This window comes from Callorhinchus milii, unplaced genomic scaffold (genome assembly GCF_018977255.1).
Source record: "Callorhinchus milii isolate IMCB2004 unplaced genomic scaffold, IMCB_Cmil_1.0 Scaffold3, whole genome shotgun sequence".
NCBI lineage: Eukaryota > Metazoa > Chordata > Chondrichthyes > Chimaeriformes > Callorhinchidae > Callorhinchus > Callorhinchus milii.
In genome coordinates this window covers 86129465-86157416 of record NW_024704744.1, presented here as the reverse complement: position 1 = coordinate 86157416, position 27952 = coordinate 86129465, and the positions used below count along the sequence as shown (strand labels likewise).

Below are 27952 nucleotides of genomic sequence, written 5' to 3'. Positions count from 1 at the left end.
TCACACAACTTCAGCAGAAAAACAGTTACAACTTTTTACATTCTCTCACTTTGCAAATAAGAAGACCCGAGAGCATGTAAGGCCCATTTAGGAGGTTTACCTGAGACCAAATATGATTAGGAGATTGTTGTGGAGATACCTTGACAGGTGCATGCGGAATATTAGGTGGTGTTACAAGATGTCTTTGAGGTACCTTAACAGCTCCGGGATGAGCCATCTTATTTAGTTCCTTTCTTGAATTTTCCTCTGCACCCTCTGAACTAGAGGTGCTGGTATGAGAACCTACTGAAGCCTGAATCCTACTTTCAGCATGGAATTGAGTCTGCTGCACAGCTTCCTCTTGTTGCTGGTGCAGTGCATTCTGCTGGTACATATGCCGATAGTGCGACTGGTCTTCATAGAAATACTGAGAAGGTGCAGCCATTTGAATATGCTGAGGATGGTGGGAAGGCGGGTCTTGGCGGGAGTACTGATGCGTTTGTGGCAGGACCTTGCGGTTCTGCTCCCGATGATATGGTGGTGGTGGTAGCATGGGCTGCTGCATAGGTTGCTGTAACTGGCATAAAGCCTGCTGGCTTTGATAGTAATGTGCAGGGTGCATGTGTCGCTGCTGCTGCTGCTGCTGCTGCTGCATCTCCTGTGCGGAGGTGTGTTGCTGCGACAGCTGCTGTTGGTGCATAAAGTACTGTTGCTGGGGCAGCTGCTGGAGTTGCTGAGAAAGGACTTGTTGAGCCTGAAGCTGCTGAACGTGCGTCTGCCCGTGCTGTAACACTGACTGCGACTGCAGCATTTGTTGGTAGTCAAAATACATCTGCTGCTGCTGCTGTTGCTGCTGCTGTTGCTGCTGCATGGCTTGTATCTGTTGTTTGTGCTGTGCAACCGGAAAGGCACGATGCATTTGCTGTGGTAAAGATTGCTGGAATCTCTGTATCTGATGCACAACAGGTTGCTGCTCAGCGGGAGGCTTCTGTGACAGCAGTTGCCGCAGTGCGCTGTCATGCATGCTCTCGGCGATGGAGGCCTGGCTCGGGAGAGTCTGCGATATGTTGCTCGACTGCGGAATTCTGAGGTTCTGACTCGCAAAGACTTGCGTGAAGGAGTCCAACTTGTGCAGGACGCCGCTGGTCATTTTCTGTGAAGGGTTGTCGTTTGCCTGAGAATATACGTACAGGTATCCGTCCGTGTCGTCAGTCTGGGCACTGGAGGTCCACATCGTGTTGGCACTGGCAAGGTCGTTCCGTATTTGAACGTGATTACCTGTGCTGGAGTGGGGCCAGCTGGTTGGCCTGGATGGTTCAATCATGTTGCCGTGGCTTTTGACTGGCAAAGCTCCTGCAACTGCAGCCTCCCTGGTATCTGGAGGAAAATGAGGAGATACAGGAGAGGACTGAGATGCATCCATGCTTGCAGATGCATAACTATGATTCATGCCTCCGCTCATTGTAGTCAGAGGGCTAGACTGCTGCTGATAATATAGACTGTCTGCGTTGTTCACAGTATGATTGGACTTAAATAGGGGTTGGTCTCCCATTTCTTGTTCCTAAGGCGATTCAATTTTTACAACATAAATAGACAATCAAGCTCCTCAAAAGTATATGACAAGATACCAAAAACAAGTTTAGAATCCTTGATTTCCCTGAGAGACGATCTTTTTCTTTCTATCCAAAGTGAAACGTCTGAATGATTTCTTTCCTCTTTTTGTTTCAAGTGGACAATGCTGGATCCCGGCCTGAAGTCAGGGTCAAATTGGATTGACGCAGCATCACATCTTCATTGAGACTTTTATGGCTGATCTCATCCAGATCCATTGAAACCAAAGCGCGAAAGTACCTGTGGTGAAAACAGAACAGATGCTGGTGGAAATGTGGATCTTAGGTTTAACTTTTCCTCAACACGTAACCACGGCCTTCAAAAGGGCGTCGAACATCTTAAAGAGTGCAAGGCTGTCATAGAGAACCCCTGCAGTTGTTCTGCACATAGCCCCATTCGAGAGGTCACTGAACACACCTTATTTCTTCTGATTAAGTTATGAACATTTTACTCTAATGGCTCAGTTCTGTCATTCCTGGGTTGCCAGAGATCGGGGGGAGGGGGGGAAATCACAATTGATTTTTCTTTGCAATTTTTTTTTTAATCTAGGCCACATCCTTTCACTGGTATCAGAAAATGTAGCATAATATTCCCAGTCCAGAGAAAGTCAGCATTACGATTCAGTTCAAAACAAAATACTTACTAACTGGAGTGTCTTTCATGCCCCCACTCTTAGAAATGAAGTGCGTAGCAGATGCGTGTCCCTTCGTGCTGTGTGGACGCTGCTTGGCATTTAGCTCACACTGACGGGCTATCATTGCCTGCAACAAAATCCCAAAAGGCAGCTTACTTTGCTTATCTATAGCCAACCCTTCCCACTGCCTCCCCCGCATCCCCCCCCCACCCACCCCAAACCACCCAACCCACACACAAACACACACGCATGGACTAGCTCCAAAACACATGCACACGCGCACATACAATAACACACTTACTCACACTCACTCCAGCTCCAAAATAGTAAGTGCCAGCTTGGTCTTCACTATGAAGAACAGGCAAAAATTAATCTGCAAATCATGTCAGTATTTTATTTTAAAATATACGTAGCGATCAGTTACCAATTCACTGAATGGCCAACTCACAACGAATAAAAATACACATTTAGCTTCACACAGCCTGCCTTCCAGAAACATGTTTTTTTCTCCTGTTTAATTCATCTGCATACAGTAGTAGTTTGAGCATGTAATCTAACCAGATCAGAAGGTATTAAATGGTAAAAATGCCTCCATTCTATGAAACAGGAAAGTGTAAACTTCCCTATCTGCTTCTGTGCAGGCATACGCCATCTCAAGGTGTGCTGTAGGATGCTATTATTAGATAATTGCTTTTTGGTCTTATTCAAATGAGACAGCTAACCAAATCACAACAGTTATGGAAAAATAAAGCTCTAACTGGTCACCCACAGTAGTTCCTCTAACACCACAGCAAAGTCAAGCAGCTGATTTTTTCAACTGTGCATTATGCATACTTCAGAAAACATTGTGAAAGGTAATAGGAGGGGACAGGCTATAAAGGAGAAGCTCGTTCCCTGCAATTATTTGCGTTACTGGCATGGTTTGCTCTTGTAACAAAACTATACAAAATGCAGGTAATTTGTTTGTTTCACAGCACACCAGTCCACGAGCCATGCAGAGTAATGCATCATCTACTAGGTGCTTTTATTGTGATGTTGGAGTCATAAACAAATATGAACAGTAGTTATAGTCAGGTTGATTCTTGTTGAAGATTTGGTGGAGCTGAATAGTCAAATGGAATGCGAGATGAATAGAAATGGTCAGTGAGTACAATTGTTTTTTGGGGGAAAAACAAAGTCCGAATTGCCAGAATTAAGAGCCAAAATACACGGACAACGAGTGAAATGCACCCAATTAGACCTGAATCACATCCATTTACTCACATTCACACCATAGGTATGCATACAGTTCTCTTGTCGAGCAGCCAGACAGAAAGGAGACGCTGAGGTGAAGAGCATTTCTAGTCTCACCTGGGTCTGTGCATTTGTTGTACGTTTTGATTTCCCTCTTCGGTTTTATTCTGACATTAGCAAGCAACATTCTTCTATTAATCGGCAAACACCTTTTGAAAAAAAAGTGATGAAATGGTTAGCACATACATACACACTTCACATTTCTTCACGGCCCATCAAAACACAGCAGAGGTTTACACAGTATCTAGAAAAGTCTGTGCCTTCACATCAGAATGAAAAGTACAACATATGATGTGAAAGTTGACTTAAAATAGTATTCCCTGAACCAGCACTGAAATGCTGCAATCCCACGAGCCGGCTCCATAAAGATATGGTTTGGGGCAGCACCAGTTGAACAAAGTGGGTAAGGACGTAGGAGAGAATGTCTCCACACTGGAAATATCCAGAAGTGTAATAAGAAGTAATACTTATTACATCCCACATTTCTCACCCTGTAGGACTTTTCTTGTCAATCTACTTCCTCTGTACACTCTGGTTACAAACGAGAGGAATTTTATACCAGTTGTACTGCAAAGGGTTAATAAAAAAGGTTCTCCTGTGTAACCCATGCATGTGTCATAGTGCGCTAGCAGCTATAAGTGAACATGTGTGGAAAGGACATTTGCCTACAGTAAGGCTCACTTAAACCAACCAAAAGTCATGAAATGGTCAGATTTCTTGCTCAGATCCAGAACAGTGCCTTGAAAACTTACTCAAATCAAAAAGGAATTTTTAACTAATTAAAAGTCTAATTCTTTCTCGCTTTAGAATAACAAAAGGCAGTGATTCCTGAGATCTGTGCACTTCAGTTATGCAGTGCATCACTGACAGAACACAGCAGAACCTAGATGCAACGCCTTCAACAAGTCTAGACGTCAAATCCACTGCTGGACGTTCATTTCATTTTCCTGACGTGTAGAATTTGTGCTATGAGTATTACTTCAGGCTGTTTATGTAATTGCTCCACCCTGGAGAACAAACTCATTTTGATTTGTCTGGAAAAAAATATCCTGTGTCAACTTGCAATGCTTCAGTCTTTGAAAGAGACAACAGGGAGAGTAGTCAAGGACCACACAAAATCTATTACGTAAAACAACAGTTGGTAGGTCCTGAAAGGTGATGTAGAAAAAGGGCGAGTGTGAAGAAGGTGTATTTCTCAGTGCAATAATAATAATCCTTACATTTGGTATTGTGCCATTCACGTCAGGAGTTGCCTCCCAAAGCACTGCCTAGGATATACTGTAATGTGGAGTGACTATGATTTGTGGGCAAATGCAGCAAAAATTGGATCTGAGAATCTGTGAATTGTGCGTATCAGCACCTTGGGATTTCCTCCCGAAGTAGTGAAAGGCGCAATATAAATGTAAATTTGTTGTAGACAAGAATAATTTGTTGTTCCCACTTCCACTCGCCCTAACCTCCAACCCTCTTGATTCCAACCCCCAGCTTGGGTGCAAACCCTTAACTGTCCAACACCTTCCGACGTGAAGGGTGCTATATAAATGTAATTTGGACAACACAAACATGTGGATGTGTCTAGCAACTAAAATTGGAAGAGCACCACAATTCTTGCACTGTTGCACCACACTTACAGTGCAAAACAGCTCTGACCAGGTTGCGGGATAGTAACAAGGATCTTTAAAGTCCACCTGGGCAGACAAGCGTGGCCTTGGTTTAAAGTATCACCTCTAACACTGCAAACATTTCCCCCTCCCCCCGCCCCCCCAAAAAAGCACTCAAACACTGCATTGGATTGTCAGCTCAGAAAATGAGTCAAAGTCCCAAGGTGGGGCTTGAACCCAGATTCTTTTGACTCACAGATGAGAGTGCTACCAGCTGAGCCAGGCTAACACATTATTTATTATATTGTGTGTCAGCTTGGCTCAGTGGTAGCGCTCTCACCTCTGAAAAGGTGCCAGAAGGTTGTGGTTTCAAATCCCACTTTGAGATTTGAACTCACATAGTCAGAGTCAACACTCCAGTGCAGTGCCGGGCGTCTGTTACATTGTTGGGAGGTACTGTGTTTCTGAAGAGATAGTACTGTCAGCCTGATCAGGTGAACGTTAAAGATCCCATGGAACTATTCAAAAATAAAAGGGATTGTTTCCGCAGTATCCTGGCCAACAACCCCCCAAATAAAATTGTTAATTTCTTTCATGGCTATTTGTGGGACATTGCTGTGCGCAACTGTGCTGCTGCATTTGCCTACAAATAGACAATAGCTCAGTTTCACAGTAATTCCTGTGATCTTGTATGGTAATGGTGCTCCTGAAATCCCAGGATTGCAACCCATAATGGTACATCCAAATGCTGTTTTCTAAACAACGACTGTCATTATCTCAAAGCATTAAATTGGATTTGAATTTACAAGGGTACACAACTAAGGAATGCTTAGACCAGTTAGTGAAATCTCTTTGTCTGGAGTTCAATCAGCTCAACTTTGTCAGAGTCGAGGGGAAGAAGCAAGCACATATTGTTGGTCTCCTTCGTCATTTAGATCCTCCCACTCCGTGCAGGAGACATCCAGTGCAATGACCCTCTCCTGGGTATGTGCCAGTGCTGATATGTATTCCAGACACGAGCAGTACAGCTGGGCTTACATTCAAAGGGTTCAATATTTCATAAAACAGTTGAGCTTCATGTTTGTTGAGGGCGTAAATCATACAACCACAACTAAAGAATTGCCTTGTAACTCATTGCCAATTCTGTATTACCCTGAATGTAAGCAGCATTGCGCTTAAGCCAATTCATTCTCTAACCATATACGTGGTTTTCCCTTAAGACTTTTGATGTCATCTTCGCTGCATCATCTCAATGTATTTTTGCAGCCAGATTTTATCTTTCTCTCCCTCTCTCTGTTACACCCGCACACACCTTGCATTGATCTAAAACAAAACTGAAAATCTAAAAAGTAACAATATTAGAAAATTGTGATGCAACTCCCACCATTATTACCCGATATTAAACAGAGCACTTCTCTTTAGAGTAACTATTGACCAATAATCACTGCAACCCAGCAACAAACATCTGTGGCAAACAGAACGCTAGTAAAATGGAGGCGAATCATACCCATTCCAAACAAAGCATAAACGTAGGAGGCACTTTCCATTACACAATACAGACAACAAAGGCTGTTTCCTGTCATATTTTTGAAGGAATCAAAGTGGACAATTGCTACCTACAATGCAATCCCTTATTTTACATTTAAACCTTAAATTACTGGTTGAATACAACAGAAGGGTTTCAGATCTTTTCTGTAAAATAGATTCATAGTGGTGAGTCTGAAATCACTGAGACTATAGCTGCATTTGCCTTACTTACTAATAATGCTCTAAAAGACTCACACTCAGGAAACAACTTCACCAGAGAAGCAGTGGCTTCTCTCTCCATGTGTAAACACTTGTTTTTCTCTCCCTCTCAATGCATCTTAGCTAAACATTCGTTGCGACACTGCCATTCATTCATGGCACCCAGTGGGAAATAAGCAACTGAGCAAAAGTTTTAGAAGGTATGACTGAGACACATCTGGATACTCATTCAACAAACATCTTGCCACAATACTGTACTGGAAGGCAGCAGGGTTGATATTTTGAAAGCAGATTAAATTGTTTGGAGGGCCTTCTCCACCTGTATCGTTTGATCTTGTGACCTGCAGGATCAGCTATCTAAAGTTGTGAATTGTCTGAATTAGGCAAATTATTCACTAAATAAATCCTATTATAACCCAATCACTTTGTGATCACTTCAATTACCCAATAAAAGTGGATAGAGAGCGGCACTAAGTCAGTCAAAGCCACACACCGTCAACGCCTACATCAATGCCACTATGTTATCTTTTCACTTGTGCAAATTCATCCCTACCATGCATTACAAATACACAGCCAGAAACCACAAAACAAACAGCAGATTGAACAGTGCAAGGCAACACACATCTTTCTTAAGATCCTCCTTCGGATGGGGCATCAAACCAAAATCCCCTCTGCCTGTTCAGGTGGACGCTAAAGATCCCATCGTACTATTCGAAAAGAGCAAAGAGTTTCTCCTGGTGTCTTGTCCAACAATACCCCAGATAAAACTGGTCATTCACCTCATTGGTTATATGCAAATTCACTACCTTATTTGTTTAGAAAATATATAGTCATTACACTTTACAGTAAAACCGAGTGAAGCGCATAGAGACATTTTGATGATGTGATAAAGCGCTATATGAAATCAGGGATTTATTTTGTTTTTCAGTAGAGAAGCAGTGTTACGTGGGGATGGGCGGAGTGGGGGGAGAGGACGGAAGAGGGTCAAAATTGCAGCAGTTTATTGCAGGAGACAGGAATAGAATACACTTTCACCCACAAAGTGTACAGTCGATTCAACAACAAAATTACATTTGTAGAGCGCCTTTCACGTTGGGAGGACGTCCCAAAGCGCTGAACTGTCAGGTGTCGGGGCCCGAGCATGGGGGAGGGGTAGTGTAAGAGGGAGGGAAGGCAGAGTGGGAGGGCGACCAAAGGCACGGTCGAAGAGAAGGGTCTTGACACCGACCTTGAGAGATTCAAGGGAGGAAGCGAGACGAAGGGACCATGGGATGGAGTTTCAGAGTGTGGGGGCAAAGAGGCTGAAAGCCGGGTCACTGATGGTAGGGCAGGTCCAGCACGAGACATGGAGCAGGCCGGAGCCCGATGAACGGAGAGAGCGGGCAGGTTGGTAGGAAGTCAGCAGCTCAGAGAGGTAGGAGGGGGAAAGGCCATGGATGGCCTTAAAAATTGTGATTCGCTTTGCAATGTTCTGTGAAGCACTTTGAGAAGTTCCGACAACGTGAAAAGGCGCGATATCAAATGCAAGGATTATTAGTATTATTATAGAGACTCAGTATGTACAAAAACAATCCATCACAGCTGACTCGGGGGAACCCCAGGTAACTCCCGGCACTTTGGAATGGGAATCCCCTCAGTCAGCCCCGACATATTGCCAGAGCACTTGCCTCGCAAGCGAGAGACCGGGGTTCGATTCCCAGCAGGGCGAAACGTTGGGCAAGTTTCCTTACTTCTCACACCTCTGTTTATCTAGCAGTAAGTAGGAACCTGGTTATTAGTCGATTGGCAGATCGCTTTTCCGGGGGTAATAATTCCTTCAAAATAAATAAAAAATAATTTGGTCACTCAATCCACGACTGTTTGTGGGACACTGCTGTGCGCAATTGGCTGCCGGGTTTTGCCCGCAAAATACAGTCAATTCACTTTACAGTATATTCTGTGACGCGCCTGAGACGTCTTGAAGACATGATAAGGCGCTGTATCAAATGCAAAGATTATTATTATAGTATTATAGTTACCAGCAGGATTCCCAGTTGGGGACAAGTCATTATTAGACATTCTATCGTGAAAGTATTTTTTTCTCTAACCGCTAATAAAATTAAAGCACTCCCATGCCAACATTCAGAACTTCTAGATTTTTTAAAAAAAATTAAACGAATCGCATTTTAAACCAAAAGCAATCATCCTCTCTCCTCATACTGGACATTTCAAGCCACTGATGATATGTCAGATCTAAAGAAATAATTTCTGTTCTCCTTCCTCCACCATGCATCCTCTATGTACCTGCATGTCTGTTGCAATTGGATCCTTATATTTAATATTCCAGTGGTTGGAAGCAATTTCTTTACCAATACATGCAGCAACATTCTCTGTGAGACCACCTCTGAGAGAGCGAGAGAGAGAGCACCTTTAAGCCTTTTTTAAAAAAAATTGGTTGATCTAGCCTGGCAAACAAATGGTGATGTGGACTGTAAACAGGTTCTTCCTGCAACTTTAGCATGTGGTGCAGTCCAGGAAAGTCATTAATAAATCACAACTAATTCTTCACTAATGCAAACCTACACACTGCAAACATCACCACACCCAGCAGCTTGCACTTTTGGTTCTCAAATAAAATCCTCAAGTCACCCACTCCTGCAGTTATCTACATCCTGCTGGATCCCAACATGTGGTTTGCCTAATCATCAAGTTGTGAATACCAGACTGAATCTCTCACTGTGTGGTTTGACTTTCAGACCATGGTTTTTACTCAAAAAGTAAAATATTACCGTCCCCAGTGCAAATAACTCACACTGTGCTATGAAGTCAAACTCCTACAAATGTGGGCCACAGAGTCTCAACTCATTATTGTAATAGTGTAGTCAGTTCCCATTGTTTGATGTAAAATGATAACCAGTTTGCTTCCAGGCTGCCCTTTTGTCATTTTACTTTGTAAAACAGGGGCTGTGATCCAATGAAATAATTGGAGAGTGTATAAATGGTGTAACATTAACCCTAAAATCCCCAATTTTCACATTTGTGACACAAAATGCACCAAATTTTAAATGCCATGTTGGATTCATCTGTGACGCATTTGAGTCAGCTAAATTATATAATGTCACAATAGATTAGTCATAATATTGTTTGACACACAGAAACTTTGCAAGTCCACCACTGCAATTCACTAAAACCCAGCAACAACTCTGATCACTTTAGACATTAAAATAAAGCCAAATGAGTCAATCTTTCGATACCAAAGAATCTCAACTTCTCTTCCCAAGAAAATGGACTTACGGAAACCCTATATTTTCCCAATTGGTTGTCAGTTAAGCTTGAGTTTTTGTCGCTACTCTCTGTAAACTGAAGATGTACACAAACTGGTATCATCATGAATCTCAATTGTGGACACCTAAAAATATTTTCCTATCCATAGCTGAGCCATAGAGATAAGGATCAATAATATATATAAGCTATGTAACTGAAGAGCAGTCGCTGTTCAGAGATACAGTTGTGTAGTTTGAAGTAAGAGTGAAAGGTTGAAACTCCGCTTGTTCTTCCACAAATCTTTACCCATTCATGTCTGGGTGAGTGGTTGAGAATTCAAGTTAGGGCACAGATTGCAGACCTCAATAAAGTGCAGGTGTGCCTTACCCTCAGCGACCTCTGTACCCCTATCCTCTAGCTTTGTGGTTAGAACACTCGCCTCGCAAGCGACAGGACCTGGATTCGATTCCCTGGTAGGGCGAAACGTTAGGCAAGTTTCCTTACTCCACACTCCTCTGTTTACCTAGCAGTAAGTAGGAACCCAATCGTTAGTCAATTGGTGGATCGTTTTTCCAGGGGCAATAATCCCTTCAAAAAAAATTATTTGGTCATTCAATCCACGACTGTTTGTGGGACACTGCTGTGTGTAATTGGCTGCTGTGTTTTGGCCACAAAATACACCATCAATTCACTTTACAGTATATTCTGTGAAGCCCTTTGAGGTGTCTCGAAAACACGATAAGGTACTATATCAAATGCAAGGATTATTTTCGTATTTATTATAATAAGGTCCCAAATTCAACTCTTCTGTCAGTGCTGAATTAGCTGTTCTCAACCAGGGCAGCAAGAGAAAGATAAATAAGTAGCCTTGACCCTCTGAGTTAGCAGCTTTGGTGAAGGCAAGAGGGTTGTGAACACTGGACGAGGATCAGCTCAGGCAAGGAGAGGAGAGCGTGAGGGAATGAGAAGATCAGAGTGGGAATTGGGGGGGGGGGGGGCGGCGAGGAGTATCAGATCAGACAGTGAGGAAGGAGAGGATTAGATTTTGATTTTAAAAAATTATAACAACGAACATCACAACCAGGAACATTCAGTCTTCTTCTGGCAAGTTGTGTATTGTGCTTCTCATCTCCGCCCCAATATAAGTAAAGTCGGATGTGTAAAGACTTCTCTCCCTCCACTTACAGACCATGACTGGACAAATCTGTGCACATTTCAATACTGTGACTTAGAATTTATTATTAAATGTAACCACAGCCAGCTTGAAATGAACATACTTGGCAGCATCTCGCAAAAAGCGGCTTTAATATCAATTAGAATACTAAGCTCAACACAATGATCTCTGTTACACCACATTAGCCTTTGCGTCATTATGCCAATTATATTCCCACCCCGGTTAAGTCTTCTGCATTTTCTGTGCCACAGAGACTGGCCAAGGGGAAAAGCTGAGTCCCCACTCTGAGAATTGAGCGGAGATTAGAACGTTCACCGTTTAGTCTTTGACCCCAGGCAACTAAGGCAAGCCTAATCCTGCTCTCCTGTGATGCTCATACTCGCTCATACACCTCCAACAGCAGGCTGCCCAAAAGCAATCAGGAACACAAACCTGATGGAGCTTGCACTGCAATGAAGAGCCCTCTGCTCCTGCTCTATAAATTAAAAGCCAACTCTGCAAGCTGGGAATCAGACCTGGGACCCTGGGTATCTGTGCGACTTGGTTTCACACCATGTTATGGGTTTACTATCTGAGCATTCAGGGGAACTAGGGCGAACCTTTGAAACAAAATAGAGAATTATGGTAACTTTTTTTTTTAAAAACACACACAAAGCACGTCTCTCTCCCTCCCCCGAACCCATCCCACTTCTCCTTTAGTGACCACTGCAAGAACTGCAACTCCCAGTTTTTGCATTAATGCAATAAATGTTTCCTTCATGAGAGAGCTTCAGCCCATTTGATGTCACATCAAAAACAACAACTTGTATTTATATAACGCCCTTCATGCGGGGTAACACCCGGAGCGCTTCGATCTCACCCACTCGACTGTCCTCCCCTTCAAAACAAAAACGTCTGGAATGACGGTTTAAGGTTCTAAGTTTCCAAAGCCACAGGGCTTCTCTCAGTGTTCGTTAGATCGCGCCCCATTCCAGCGCAGGTTCACAACATGGGTGGACCACTTTGGAAGCGAGGTAGAGTCGATTTCTTCTCTTGCTAATATAAAGGGGGCCCTCTGGGTATCATGTCACTGCTAAAACCACTTGCCGCACATGCACACTTTGCTTAGGAAGTGATCACTTGATGTAATTTCCTGCCTGATGAGCATGTGCGGTATACAGGAAACACCGCTGATGTCAATTCCTGATTTCCTCGTCTGCACCACATAGGAAGTGACATCAACCCCGACCCTGCGGTTGTAACTCAAGGGCGCTTTTGTGCACACATGCTTACACTCTTTAGTACATGTGTGAGCGTGTGTGTGGGGGGGGGTGGGGTGGGGCAGGAAGAAAGATTTAAGTTTGTGGAACGCAGAATAATTTTCTGCCACGCTCAATTCTGAGACAGCACCGAAAGTAATCCAAAAGTTAATACTATGTTGGTCATAAAAGCAACAATGATCCTTGCATTTGATATGGCGCCTTATCACATCATCTCAAAGCGTTTCATAGGGTATCTTGCAAAGTGAACAAAATGCGGCAGCCAATTGCTCACAGTTGTGTCCCACAAACAGTCACGGAGTGAGTAACCAAATTTATCATTATTATTATTATAACGGAAAGTGATCCGCCAATTGACCAAAAATCGGGTTCCTACTAACCAGAGGAGTGTGGAATAAGGAAACCTGCCTACGGCTTTGCCCCACTCGGGGACTGAACCCGGATCCTCTCGCTTGCGGAGGTGAGCACGCCAACCACACAGGATTCCACAAACTAGTCAGCATTGAAAGTTGACTTTGTAGCTGATACTCTAAGCAGCAGCAAATTCAATGAAAGAGATTTTCATATTTTTCGTCCACTCCTCAGCTATGCACATAAAAAATTTACAGTTTTGCTGTAGGCAACAAGTTGTCAACGTCCCTTGCTCTGCAAAGCTCATAGTTGTATTTGGCAAGCCACTTGATGCACAATAATGCCCCCTTCAAATCAAGTGCATGCAGGGTAATGGTGACAGACAGTAAAACTACTCAGTTCTCAAAAATGAGAATAGGACTTGACAGCTCACTTAAATTGAATCGCAAGGAACCGCGAAGCTCAGAGAACTAGCCATTCATTTCCTGTAGACTGTAGGAGAATGTGTGGCCTTGTAGCATTTCAATACATGAGCTGCTGTCCAGGCCCATAGGCATTGAGGAGATCAAGAAGCTAATCTCCAGTGTTAAAGCGATGAACTATGAGGAACAACCAAAATTAAGACAGGGCTCTTCATTCTTAAAGAGACAGCTCAGGGGGGAATTTAGAGAAGTACGGTCAGACTGCCGTATTATAATGCAGGTGCACCATGAACCCGTAGTATGCAAAAGTGCAGCACACTTCTGGCGCAACGGGTACAGGATCAGAAAGCCTCTCGAGCAATCTGCAAATATTGGAAACGCTCACGGGGGCAGTTTTGTGTTTCCTGCTCGCTGCGCTGTGTCCATGGTGGTCAGTTGACAACAGCTGCAATGTCTCTGATAACCCAATGGGAGACAGCACAACAGAAGGACCAGTTACAACACAAAGGTTTGATTTTATGGACCCAAATATCTCCATTATAACGGGGTCGGACTGTACAAAGGATGCTGAATATGATAAGAGAAAGAAACCCCACAATAGTATTCAGAAATATGCCAAGGCTTCAGTACGCGAGGGTACAGGTTCAGGGTTGTGAAGGGCAATTTTAGGATAAACATCTGGAAGTATTTCTTTACACAACTGATAACTGACACCTGAAGAGAGTTTTCAAGAAGGGTAGTTGAAACCAGGACACTGGACTCCTTTAAGGCAAATAAGCTGCTTCTGGAAAGAAAGGAGCGTAGGGTTGGTTTAAGACACAGATCTTAAAATCCATATTAATTTTGCATTTTATCGAATGTACAGGTGCATCATCTTATTTAGATATTTTACTGAGAAGCAGTTGCCTGAGTCAGGCGGGTACACTGTGGAAGGGATTCTTCCCATGTAGATCCTGTTAATCCTGCAAGTAAAAGCTCTAATGCATAGGGTTATCCTTGCTGGACAAACAGCAGGAGGCTTGCTGGGGAGTGCTCTCAATGACAAGCTATATGGTTTTAGCTAGTTAAACACCAGCAGTGCCTCAATGAACACTCTGGCGTCTCTCAGCCTTGGCTCTTGTCAACCTGCACCGAATATTCTGCAGAATGATGTAAGCAGGCTGCGTCCCTCAAGGGAGAGAGTTGTAAATTCCTTTCCAGACACAGGGAAATTCCACCTGTAGGTGGCATACAGTGGGACTCAGTCTGGTTTCACTACTCAAAGCATGGCAATGGTCCCACTATGTCTGTCACTTGGCTGATCAAAGAAAAAACGATTCAGGCTCTCAGCAGATGTTTATATGTGCATATTTCCAGTATAGTTGGAGATCAGGAGTGTGACAGTGGCCTGGTATGATTCTCTACTCCCTGACCCCAGTGCAGCCCTGCCTGAGATTATCTAACTTAGCACAGACTTGGAATGAACAAAGGACCTTTCCTAAGAGTACAGTTCAAATGCTCACTGGATAAATGTGTGGATCCATCAGAGGAGCACTTGGCTTCAATCACTGAGAGGGGGTCTAATGGGGGTTTAGGATGGACATATTGATTATTTTTAGACTGGCTTTGTCTTTTGAAGTTGCACCATAATTCATGCATTCTGGCTCAGTTGGTAGCACCCTCACCTTTGAGAAACAAGGGTGTTGCCTCAAGCCTTTGAGCTCATATTCTAGGATGACAATCCAGTGCAGTGCTGGTAGAGTGCTGCTACATTGTCAGAGGTGCCAACTTTTGAATGAGACGTTAAAACGAGGTCCAGTGTGCCTGTTCAGGTGGATGGTAAAGATCCCATGGCATTATTTGAAAAGAGACAGGAGGTACTGCTGATGTCCTGGTTCACTTCAAGGCAGTTTGTGAGACACTGCTGTGTGCAAATTGGCTGCAACGTTCACCTACAAATAAACAGTCATTACAGCTTAACAGTATCCGTGTTATTTTTAACATTTTAACACCATAATAAGATGCTGTATGCTGTCTCAAATGCTAGGAACATTATTTACTTTTCAGTCATGGGTTGGTTCTGTACACAAGAAAAGGAACGCCCTCCTGTCCAGCTTCAACCTTTAACCAAGATTATAATAATAATAATAATAATAATCCTTGCATTTGAAATAGCGCTTTTCACATCTTCTGGACGTCTCAAAGCGCTTCACAGAATATACTGTAAAGTGAATTGACTGTATATTTGTGGGCGAACGTGGCAGCCAATTGCGCACAGCAATGTCCACAAACAGTAATGGATTGAAAATGACCAATTTATTATTGTTTTTTTTTTGGAGGGATTATTATTAGGCGTGTGGAGTAAGGAAACTTGCCCAAGGTTTCGCCCTGCCTGGAATTGAACTCAGGTCTCTCACTTGCAAAGCTAGTGCTCTAACCACTGAGCTACAGGTTATCGCACCCTCCCGCCCCCCTCGAATGGGGTCACATACCCAGATTTGGCAACTTAAGTCTCCATTGCATCATTGTTGGTTTTCTGTAATGACTCAACCAAACAAAAAAAGCTTATCTTTTTATGTGCACATTACTAACAGAACGGAAAAGGGGTAAACATATTCAAAGTCAATAATAATAATCCTTGCATTTGACATAACACCTTATCACGTCTTCGAGACGTCTCAAAGAGCTTCACAGAATATACTGCACTCAAAAACTTACACATCGACATTTAAAATGTTGTTAATGTTAATACGTGAATAATACTTGCATTCGATTTAGCACCTTATCATGTCATTGAGACAAAAAAAAATATTATTTGGTCACTCAATCCGCGACTATTTGTGGGACACTGCTGTGGGCAATTGGCTGCCACATCTTGCCCACAAAATAGTCAATTCACTTTACAGTATATTCTGTGAAGCGCTTTGAGACGTCTCAAAGACACGGTCAGGCGCTATATCAAATGCAAGGATTATTATTATTATCTTCCTGGTATTATAAGGTGCCATACCAAATGCAAGGATTAATTATTATAGGATTATTAATTTGGAAACTGTTCTCCCACAGTTCTTTAAATAAATCCAGTTTCCAAAGTAAGACTGAATGTGTGAGTTTTCCATAATTCTGTGCAACCTGAGATTTCACAGCAAAAAGGCGAGATACAATTTTGGACCTTAGAAAACATTATATTCCTCTCAGCTTTAGAGTAATGGCTGGGAGCGGTAACCTATTTTAATAGTCAAATCTTAATCCGAATACTGGATCAAGTTACCATGGTGATGTCTGTATTATACAGTATTGAGGTATCAGAGGCTCACTTCACTGAAGTGGCAGCTCCCCTCCATTGAGCGACATGATTATACAGACAATCGCTAACAGCTGCCTACACAACCTTCGTCCTCCTCTTCCCCGTGGAACCACATGTTCTGAATGTGCATGTAGAGAATTATCTCCCGACCAGACTGTTGAGGAACACTGCCAATTTACAAGCCGTCCTCCAGGCTGCCCTGCTGAATGCAGTTCTTTACTTGGCCACTGGTTTCAATGATAAGAACAAAATGCTGCTGATGAAGCTACAAATCAATTTGCGGTCGTAAAACACACAGTCACAACACATTACAGCAGTCCCATGCAGTACTTTGAGAAGCATTTCCAGACATGAAAGGCTCTAAAATCAAACGCAAGATTTATTATTATAATTAGTATCTTAAAATCTTAAGGAGCACCGTGCGTTTCATTGTAATGTCTCAGTCTATTCGACCCAGAGAGCCCAAGATGCTGCTCACTATATAAGGCTTGCATTTGATATAGTGCCTTATCACGTCTTCAAGACATCTCAAAGCGCTTCACAGAATATAATGTAAAGTGAATTGACTGTATATTTTGTGGCCGAAACACGGCAGCCAATTGCGCACAGCAGTGTCCCACAAACAGTCGTGGATAGAGTAAAAATGTTATTATTATTTTTTGAAGGAATTATTACCCCCGGAAAAGCGATCCGCCAATCGGGTTCCTACTTACTGCTAGGTAAACAAAGGCGTGTGGAGTAAAGCAACTTACCCAACCGGGAATCAAACCCAGGTCTCTCGCTTGCAAGGTGAGTGCTCTGACCAGTGAGCTGCAGGGCTCTACTTCGCTTACTACTATTAACTACCCTATCCCACTTCCCTGCTTTCTCTTAGACCTTTATATTCTTCTTCAAATGTTTAAACACTTAAGTAATATTAATTATTTTCATGAAAAAAAATTGGGAACTCACAAAAAAATTAAGACATTTCCATAAATCTTTGTGACTTTATGACTTGGTTCATGACTCCCTCCCTGACTCAAAGGTCGAATTTCCTAACACTGGACTCAATGGACTCTTTTTAATGTCTTTCGCGAGGTGAAGAACAAAGGATTACAAACATCCGATAGAGCCAAGAATCGCAAAGTTCTCCTGATGCCTAAAGGTAACAGAGCAAATGAGTACAAACATCACTTTAAACATAAAATTCCTTGCATTTGATATATTGCCTTATGGCATCATTGAGACATCTCAAATAGCTTCACAGGATATACCATAAAGTGTTGTAACTGTGTGCTTTGCGGGTGAACACAGCAGCTACTTTGTACACAGCAATGCCCTACAAGCAGCTATTGAGTGAGTGAACAATTTTATTTGAGGAATTGTTGGTCAGGAGAACAGAACGAACTTCCATGGGATTTTTAACTTCCATGTGGACAGGACATCAGTTTAACATTTCATCCGAAGGCAGCAGCTCAGACAAAGCAGCACACTGGCACTGCACTGGAATGTCAGCATAAACTATATGGGTTCCAAGTCCTGACAGTGACTACAACCAACTTTATTCTGTTATTGGCCTGGTTGCTTCCCATTGTCCTTACTCCCCACTTCAACCACCTTACCTCAAAAAATTCTAATTGACCAGATTAATACACATTCACCTAAAACATCATTCTCTTTCCTTACCCAATATTTCGGTCGACGAATTAGAAATATTCAGTACAGCATTAAATGGACATGTTGGAATTTCAATCCTAAGAAAGCATTAGCTGGTGTGGAAAGGGAAAATCCTGTTTTCACCTGATCTCTAATGTTGCTGGAAGCTTGTGAATTTGTATAGTTCTGCCTTCTGATCTGCTCATATTTACATTACGTGCACCTTTCAACAGCTCAAGGCACAACTCATGTTCCCCCATAAAAATATACCAGAGCATTTAAAAAATCTACAGATCAAAAGGATACAAGCAGCTGCCTTATAGAATTTAATAACAATCATTGTTTACTTCAGCAATAATCACTTAAAAAGAACCCAATATTTATAACAATAATAATCCTTCCATTTGATATAGTGCCTTATCACGTCTTCAAGTAGTCTCAAAGCACTTCACAGAATATACTGTAAAGTGAACTGATTGTATATTTTGTAGGCAAAACACGGCACCCAATTGTGCACAGCAGTGTCCCACAAACAGTTGTGGATTGAGTGACCAATTTATTAGAGATTCCCCAAAGAAAACAGCGATAAAAAAAAATCAAGTCCGAGTCTCTCACCATTAATACATATCCAACTGACCTTCATTCCCTTTCCTGACCTTGAACAGAATTTTGTGCGACCACAGTGATTAATTATTCAAAACAAATTTAAGCTTGGGGTTTCAAAGACTGAACAACAGGTGACTATCACAATTTACTTTTAAATCAGAACCAGTATTCCCTTAGCGCTACTTTTTCTGTTGATGAAAGTTAATGCAATTCCCATAAGAAATATGTAACAAAAAACCCAGCAGCACGAGTCTGGCTCAGCAACGTAGAAAGTCATTAGATTTGGCAGTTCTGAATGAAAGTTCAGCATAGCAGAAAAATGCCAAAGTAAGTGGGAGATGTCAGTGCCTTGCAATGCTAGGATGAGTGCACACAACACACTAAGTCTTGACCCCACACCTACAAATTGATTTGGATGCATGGAGCCAAATTTGAGCAGAGTGAATGTATCAAGTTATTTGGCTGATGGTTCCCAGAGCCGCACGAGAGCAAAAACTGAAAACTGTGGCTCAAAGGTACAATGTCAGTGAACGAATTTTAACATTTCATTGGTACTGATCCGACACAAAAACCCACACAATCCTGCTCCACCCCGCACACAAATACATATACTGGACCACATCCTAACAAAATATTAGTACACATCACTCTCCTGGCAGGCTCATCGGCAGGACTTGGAAGGGCAGACCAATCACTGGAAGGCAGGAAATTATCCCTTTCAGCTTCTGTTAATAACCCTGCAAGCCTAAGCCCTAATGGGTAGGGTGGTCCTAGCTGGGCAAGGAGCAGGAAAGCTTCCCAGACAGCAATATCAATGGCAGGCTGTGTGGTTTAAGCTGGTTCGACTCCAGCAGTAACCTAACGCCTTGGCTCTTGTTTCCATAAATACAACTTTAAAAGATTTTTTTTTTAAATCACCTCACTGCTCCCTCCCGACACTGGGTTACAGTTTCACAGGCTTTGACTGCTCTCCAGTATCTCACCCAAGTGACTTCTCTACGTCAGTCAGACTTGTAGCACTCTTGCCTCTGAGTCAGAAGGTTGTGCACTTAGGCCCCATGTCAAGACTTGGAATCACTTGTCTAAGATGGCATTTCAATGCCAAAGGTGCAGTCGTTCAGGTGAGACATTAAACCGAGGTACCATCTGCCTGTTCAGGTGGATGCTTGTGGGACACTGCTGCGCGAAACCCGGCTGCTGCGTTTTACCCACAAAATACACAGCCAATCCACTTTAAAGTATATCCTGTGAAGCACTTTGATAAGACACTATATCAAATGCAAGGAATATTATTATTATGTGCGAGGTTTACAGACATTGAAGGCTTTTCAACCATGGAGAATGAAAGCCACTCCTAATCCAGTTCTCACAAATGTTCCAACAGACACAGGTTCCAGCAGGGTCAATAAATAGCGATCGGTCAAGGCCAGTGTTTCTCCTCTCCTTTTAGTCCAAAGGCATCAAGGCACAAGTTCGGTATTTTATACTGCTCCCTAGGCTGAGATCAGGGGATTCTGTAAAACATAGATAACATACCTGGGATTTTCCTCATCTGACTGGCTCAGTTATACACCAAGCAATGTTTTCCCCCAAAAAACTAAAAAGAACTATTGGACAAGCCTGGTGGCTTTCCAATCCAAACTATAAATATGGTAAAACCACTTCGCTGTGTTTATTGGACACACCCAATGTAATGCGATCTAGTTGTAAATACTGTACAACATTTGCAGCTCGAGTACAAAGCAGAGGTTACACATTTAAAGGCATCTCATTGGATGCAAGTTCCCAGGCAAAATGCTTGGTTTAAAAAAAATGTATCTATATGTGCAATTTTAACCATGTTCACTTATCAGCATCCAAACTAGGGATGTTGTTCATTGTTTCAGAGAGAGAGAGAAAAATTGCACACATTCTCTTCTGCAAATTTCAGACCAAAGCTGTTTGTTGCCAGTAACATAACAGCAATTTCTATTTAGATTGCGCCTCACACATCAGGACGTGAAAGATGGAAGCTGGACATGAAAGATAGTGGCTTAAAGATATATGGGGATAAGGCAGGGACCCTTGAACATTTCCAGATGCTGAGGGGAGAGAAGAGGCTTTTTGAGATATGTAAGACTTTAAATGGGCTTCAGAACATAACATAATATGTAGGAGCAGGAGTAGGCCATTCGGCCCTTCGAGCCTGCCCCACCATTCAATCATGGCTGATCTTCTAATCTAACTCCAGCTAATAACCTGACCCTGCCTTAACCCCATATCCCTTAATCCCTTCTGCAATAAGAAATCTATCTCAGTCTTGAATACGTTCAAGGACTGAGCATCAACAGCCCTTTGGGGTAGTGAGTTCCATACATTCACCGCCCTTTGAGTGAAGAAGTTCTTCCTCAACTCAGTGTGAAAGGGCTGCCTCTGATTTTAAGGTTGTGACCCCTGGTTTTAGTTTCTCCAACCAGGGGAAACAATCTCCCACTATCTACTCTATCATGCCCTTTGATGATATTACAGGTTTCTATAAAATCCCCTCTAATTCTTCTATATTCTAGAGAATGTAGGCCCAAATTGGTCAGTCTATCCTCATAACTCATCCCCTTCATCCCTGGTACTAACCCAGTAAATCTACGCTGCACCCCCTCCAAGGTGAGTACATCCTTCCTTAAATAAGGAGACCAAAACTGCACACAGTATTCCAGATGTGGTCTCACCAGGGCCCTATACAGCTGCAGCAAGACTTCCCTACTCTTATACTCTAATCCTTCCATAATGAATGCTAACATACCGTATGCCTTCCTAATTGTTTGCTGCACCTGCAGACTAACTTTCTGTGAGTGGTGTACAAGGACACCCAAGTCCCTCTGGACGCTAACATATTCCAATCTCTCCCCTTCTAAAAAATAACCCGTTCTACTGTTTTTGCTACCCAGGTGGATGACTTCGCACTTCCCTACATTATACTTCATCTTCATGAAAGTAAACATAAACCAATAATTTCATATACGCCAGAGCAACAGAACACGAAAGCACAGATTCAGGGTAGCAAAGGGCAGTTTCAGGACAGACACAAGGAAGTATTTCATTTCCCAGTTGGTAACTATTGACTAGAACAGGATACAATAATAATAATCTTTGTATTTGATATAGCACCTTATCACGTCTTCAAGACGTCACAAAATGCTTCATAGAATATATCTGTACAGTGAATTGGGCGGCGAAACGTGGCAGCCAATTGCGCACAGCAGTGTGCCACAAACAGTCATGGATTGAGTGACCAAATTATTTTTTTTTAAGGGATTATTACCCCCAGAAAAGTGATCCGCCAATCGACAAACAACTGGGTTCCTACTTACATGTGTACAGAACAGAGACACGCAGAGTAAGGAAATTTGCCCAACATTTCGCGCTGCCGGGAATCAAACCCAGATCCTCTTACTTGCGAGGCAAGTGCTCCAACCACCAAGTTACAGAACTCCAGTTACCAGATAGGAGAGTCAAGGCCAGGACGCTAGAAGCTATTTTATTGGATGACATTAGGGTGGGTATTCTGAAAGAATGAGATCAAATGGGCTAAACAGCCTTTTGCATCCAAACCGATCTTATATCTTCGTGGAGTCCTGTAGCTCAGTGGTTAGAGCACTCGTTTTGCAGGTGAGAGACCCGAGTTCAATTCCAGGCAGGGCGAAACCTTGGGCAAGTTTCCTAATCCACACGCCTAATAAATGTCCGTCCAAAAACCAAAAACAATAATAAATTGGTCATTTTCAATCTACGACTGTTTGTGGGACATTGCTGTGTGCAACTGGCTGCCGCGTTCGCCCACAAACATACAGTCAATTCACTTTACAGTGTGTTCTGTGAAGCGCTTTGGGACGTCCTCCCAACGTGAAAAGCGCTATATCAAATGCAAGGATTATTATTATTATTATAATCTGTTCAAATTAAAATAGATCAGATATTAATGCCCTGCATTCCCTTGTCAACATCAGAGCAAGAAGCATAAAGAAACAGGAGGCTTCAAATAAGAAAATAAGTGTCCTCTTCTTTTGCTTTTCAAAATCAGTTTTCATCAGACCTACCACACAAAAGAGGGGTGGGGATTATTAAAGCTTTCTTCTTTTTAAAAAAAAGCAAGAAAATATGTATATCTGACCTGCTGCGAAGATTTCTCACAAACACCTCACTTCCAGTCAAAAGTGCTAATAAACTGTAAGCAGCTTATTTCATTTCCTGTCATGTGAATAAACTGCGTCGCTTCAGTCAAAGATCAGAAGAGACGAATCTTTCTGTTTTCCTTAAATGGGGCTGGAGGGAAGCCCTGCGAACTGCTCAGGAAATACTCGGCTGATCTTCTACCATATAGATTTTAAAAATAAAAGTACTTACATCCATCCATAATGTGGTGAGGAATGATGAAATTCCAGTTGACAACAATGAATATTCTCTTTCACGTTTTTTTTTGTGCAGCAGGTTTTTCAAGCCTTTAAAGCTGCCATTCTTTTTCCGCAACTTGGTATTCTCAAAAATGCCCACAATAATTACAAAAGAGAGAACCAAACAATATTTCAGCTCCCACCACTTCCTCAATTTAACCCTTGACTTTCATTTGAGATGTTTAAACTGAGATTCTGTCTGCCTGATCAAGTGGATATAAAAGATCCCATGACGCTACATGATAAAAAAGGAGCTTCTCCCTGACCAATATTCCTCCAGATTAGTTGGTCATTTACTTCATTGCTGTTTGTGGGACCTGTTGGTCAAAGCCGCTACTGCATTTGCCCAGAAAATCAATCAACACACTAGACAAGGGTTACTTCTGTGGGATTCTCAGATGCTGGTGTGATAAAGCATTTTAAAAATGCAATTTTCTCCTTCCTTTAAATGGTCATGGAGAAAGAAGTAAGTCTTCTCCCTCCGCACTAATGGCCCTAGACTTCTGGCTACAAAAGATAACCTTGGCTCTCCAGTTCTGTATCATTTATGCACCAATGGCTCCCCTTATGAAGTAACGGCAATGCCAGGATCAGCTCAGCTGTAACAAGTCAGCAACATTTTGGCAACATGGTGGAGAATGGAGGAATCGGGATGCAGATCGTACCAAGCCCAGTCCCCTGAAGAAAGATTAGGACAGGCCACTCTGCTCAAAAGCAATCACTGCGACTTACCTACCCAGTGCAGTGCGGTGGCGACAGGACTTAGGTTTGACATCTCAACCAAAGAACATCGTCACCAACAAAGCAGTGCTCTCCCAGTCGTGCCCTGGAGCACCAGCCTAGATTATGAACTGAAGTCTGCTGGTGCAAGGTTCAAACCTGCATCTCTCAGTGGAGATGCCGTTAGAAAAAGGAGTTCCTTTTTCAATAGATAAACTATAAATGTATGCCATCACATCTAGGCTCAACTACGCCAACTCCCTGCTTGTCGTTCAATTCCCTGCTCATTCAGAACTCTGCAGCTCGTGTCCTCTCCTGCACCAGGCTCCGTGATCCCTTCACTCCCACGCTCGCCCGGCTCCACTAGCTCACCATTCCCCAGAGGATAGAATCCTCATCCTCGCCTTCAAGCTGCTCCATGGCCTTGCTTCTCCCTACCTCTGTGACCTACTGACCCCATATCAACCTGTCCACTCTCTCCACCCAGCCTAGCTCCATTACCTAACATTTAATACAGGGCGACCCTTTTAGAATGTATTCCCAGTTGAGCATGGTCTACTATGGATACAGCTTATACAGGAAACCTGTTACACCCGGACTGACCAGGAGGTTTCTCCACACTAAAACAAAGTCCAACTTCTGGGTTATCAGGTCATCGCAAACCCATTATAACACGGTATATAATGTTTTGGATCCAAAACAAAGAAACATTTAAAATAATATATTCCATTCTTTACTGTAAAGTGTAGTGACTGTGGCACTTTCATTGGTGAAAACAGCAGCCAAATGCACACAGCAATGTTCCACAAACAGCCCGTTGAAAGTCACGCTGAGGCTTTACAAAGGACTGGGAAGACCATACCTAGAATACTGCATTTAGTTTTGGTTACCAACAGAAACTAGCACATAATGTTACAATAAAGAACTCCAATTGATTGTGTGACAGGAATGTGATGTGAATAAAGATTAGGGAAACTTTATAATCTAGAAAGAAGGCCGTTAAGGGTAGAATCTAACTTGAGCACAGCATGGTTAATGGTACAGAGAAATCAAAACCCGGACCATCACGTAAAAGTAAACCAAGCCAAGTAGGAACTGAGAACACAAATTAATTCAGTGAAGAGTGAACTTTCAATAAAAATCAGAAACATTTCCTTTATACAGAGAAATAATAAATGTTTTGGTAATCTACAAATCAAATTAATATAAGAAAAGCCACCATTCATAACATAACATGTAGGAGCAGGAGTAGGCCTATCACTAATGTGAGACTAACTGGCCTATAGTCCTCTATCTTTTCCTTTCCATTTTTTTTAAATATGGTGTGACATTTGCGATCTTCCAATCCATGGGGACTGTTCCAGAGTCCAAGGAATTTTGGAAGATCAGACATAAGGCCTCCACTATCTCATAAGCTACCTCTTTTAAAACCCTGGGATGCAAGCCATCCGGACCAGGGGATTTGTCACTTTTTAGTGCTAGTTTCCCTAGCACCAATTCTCTACTAATGAAAATTTCCCTAAATTGCTCCCTGTCCTTATCCCTTTGGTGCATCTCTATTGTTGACAGACTTGTTGTGTCTTCTAGGGTGAAGACAGATGCAAACTACCCATTTAGGGACTCTGCCATGTCCTTATCCCCCATTACAACTTCTCCTGTCTCTGACTGAAGTTAACCTACATTTACCCTCACTAGCCTATTCCTCTTAATATATTTGTAAAAAGTTTTACAATCAGACTTAATGTTCCCAGCTAGCTTACCCTCATACTCCTTTTTCTCGCTCTTAATGAGTTTTTTAGTTTTATTTTGCTGGTTTCTAAAACTCTCCCAATCTTCAGATTTGCTGCTTTTCTTGGCAGTTTTGTAAGCCTTTTCTTTTAATTTGATGCTTTCCCCAACTGCTCTAGTTAGCCACGGATGAATTGCTTTCCCTGTCGTACTCTTATTCCGCAAGGGAATATGCTGAGAATTTTGCACTACATCCTTAAATGTTTGCCACTGTTGGTCTACATTTTTACCTCTTAATCTTATTCTCCAGTCTATTTTACCTAAATCTTTCCTCATACCTACAAAATTAGCCCTATTTAAATTCAGAATACTTGCCTCGGATTTAACTTTATCCCTCTTTAACTTAATGCAGAATTCAATCATATTGTGATCACTCTGCCCTAAAGGATTCTTAATACCTACACTGCCAACTAGCCCTGTTTCGTTACACAAAACAAGGTCTAGGATGGCCTGTCCCCTAGTTGGTTCCTCGGCGTGCTGCCCTAGAAAGTTCTCTCATACACTCAATGAACTCTTCTTCTGACCTACTTTTGCCGATTTGGCTTTCCCAATCTAATTGGAGATTGAATTCACCCACTATTATCGCTTTACCTTTCCTACATGCTCCACTGATTTATTGATTGATACGCTGTTTGGGGTCTATAAACCACTCCCATTAATATTTTCTGCCCTTTATTATTTTTATTTCCACCCATATTGTCTTTACCTCCTGGTCATCGGATTTCAGATCCTTCCTCTCCACTGCTTTTATTTCATCTCTAATTAACACCTCTTTTCCCACAGTGCCTATCTTTCCTGTAAACGGAGAACCCTGGAATATTTAACTCCCACCCGAGATCTCTTTGTAACCATGTTTCAGTGATGGCTACTAGATCATACCCATATGTGTCTATCTGTTCTTTTAATTCATCAGTTTTATTCCGAATGCTTCGCGCATTCAGATATAACATTTTTAATTTCCTACCATTTCCTCTACTCTCTGATTCCTTAATACAACCAGGCTACATGAGTTGATGAGCAGTACTCAAAATGAGTAGGGAGATTCTCCCAATGTCCTGGCTAACAATCCCCTAAAATAACATTGCTTATCCAATTCATAGCTGTTTGTGGGACACTGTTTGTGAGCAAATTAGCTGTTGCTTTCACCCACAAAACACAGTCAGTGCACTTTACAGTTTATCCAGTGAAACACTTTGAGACGTCTTCCCAATGTGAAAGTCGCTATATCAAATGCAAAGAATTTTTAAATTTTTAAAAAATATTCACATCAGAATGTAAGAGAGCAACTGGACAAGCTAGTCACCGAAGGGAAAACCTCTGCAGGTTCCTGTAGTTTTGTGAAGCTACCTGATTCTTTGATCTTGTATAAAGGATTATACAAGACAGCAGAGACAAACTTGGTAGACAATTTGCATGCCTCAAAGTCCCACAAACAGTTTGTCAGAACACCTCCCTACTCTTCTTGATCTGTGGCATGGGCAAATTTGATGGTGCATTTGATATTTGATATTGTGCCTTATGATGTGACAGATGCTATCTTTTCTTATTTATGCGAAGTTCGACCCAAGGTTTAACTTTTCGGCTAAAGGACTGCATCTCTAATGGTGCATAAATTAAAAAAAACTTGCATTTAAAATAGTGCCTCATCATACCATTAAGACATCTCAAATCTTTTCACAGGTAAAGTGTGACCGTGTGTTTTGTGGGTATACACAGCAGACAATTTGCAAATAGCGATATCCCACAAACAGGCATGAACAACCAATTTTATTTGGGAGTTTGTTGGCCAAAGCACCAGGATAAACTCCCTTCTCTTTTCAAATAGTGCTATGGGATTTTTAATATCCACCTGAACAGACAGAGTCCTGTAGCTCAGTGGTTAGAGCACTTGCTTTGCAAGCGAGAGACCTGAGTTCATTTCCAGGCAGGGCGAAACCTTGGGCAAGTTTCCTTACTCCACACGCCTAATAATAATCCCTCCAAAACAAAAAACAATAATAAATTGGTCATTTTCAATCTACGACTGTTTGTGGGACATTGCTGTGCGCAATTGGCTGCCGCGTTCGCTCACAAATATACAGTCAATTCACTTTACAGTGTGTTCTGTGAAGCACGTTGGGACGTCCTCCCGACGTGAAAAGCGCTATATCAAATGCAAGGATTATTATTATAAAATC

At 42.2% G+C, this 27952-nt stretch overlaps 1 protein-coding gene across 6 annotated transcripts in view; it reads right to left on the bottom strand.

The window, feature by feature from the left end:
- LOC103178003 (transcriptional-regulating factor 1) overlaps positions 1-27952 on the bottom strand; it is a 120661-nt gene that overhangs the window by 37613 nt on the left and 55096 nt on the right. For 5 of the 6 annotated variants that reach the window (XM_007892464.2, XM_007892460.2, XM_007892467.2 and 2 more), the window contains 3 exons: positions 3575-3666; positions 2234-2351; positions 101-1830 (listed from right to left, as the gene is read on the bottom strand). In XM_007892464.2, coding sequence (XP_007890655.2) covers positions 101-1531 — 1431 coding nt within the window. In that variant the 5' untranslated portion in view covers positions 1532-1830; positions 2234-2351; positions 3575-3666. The remainder of the gene's footprint in view (positions 1-100; positions 1831-2233; positions 2352-3574; positions 3667-27952) is intronic. The other variant, XM_007892466.2, reaches the window with a different exon arrangement.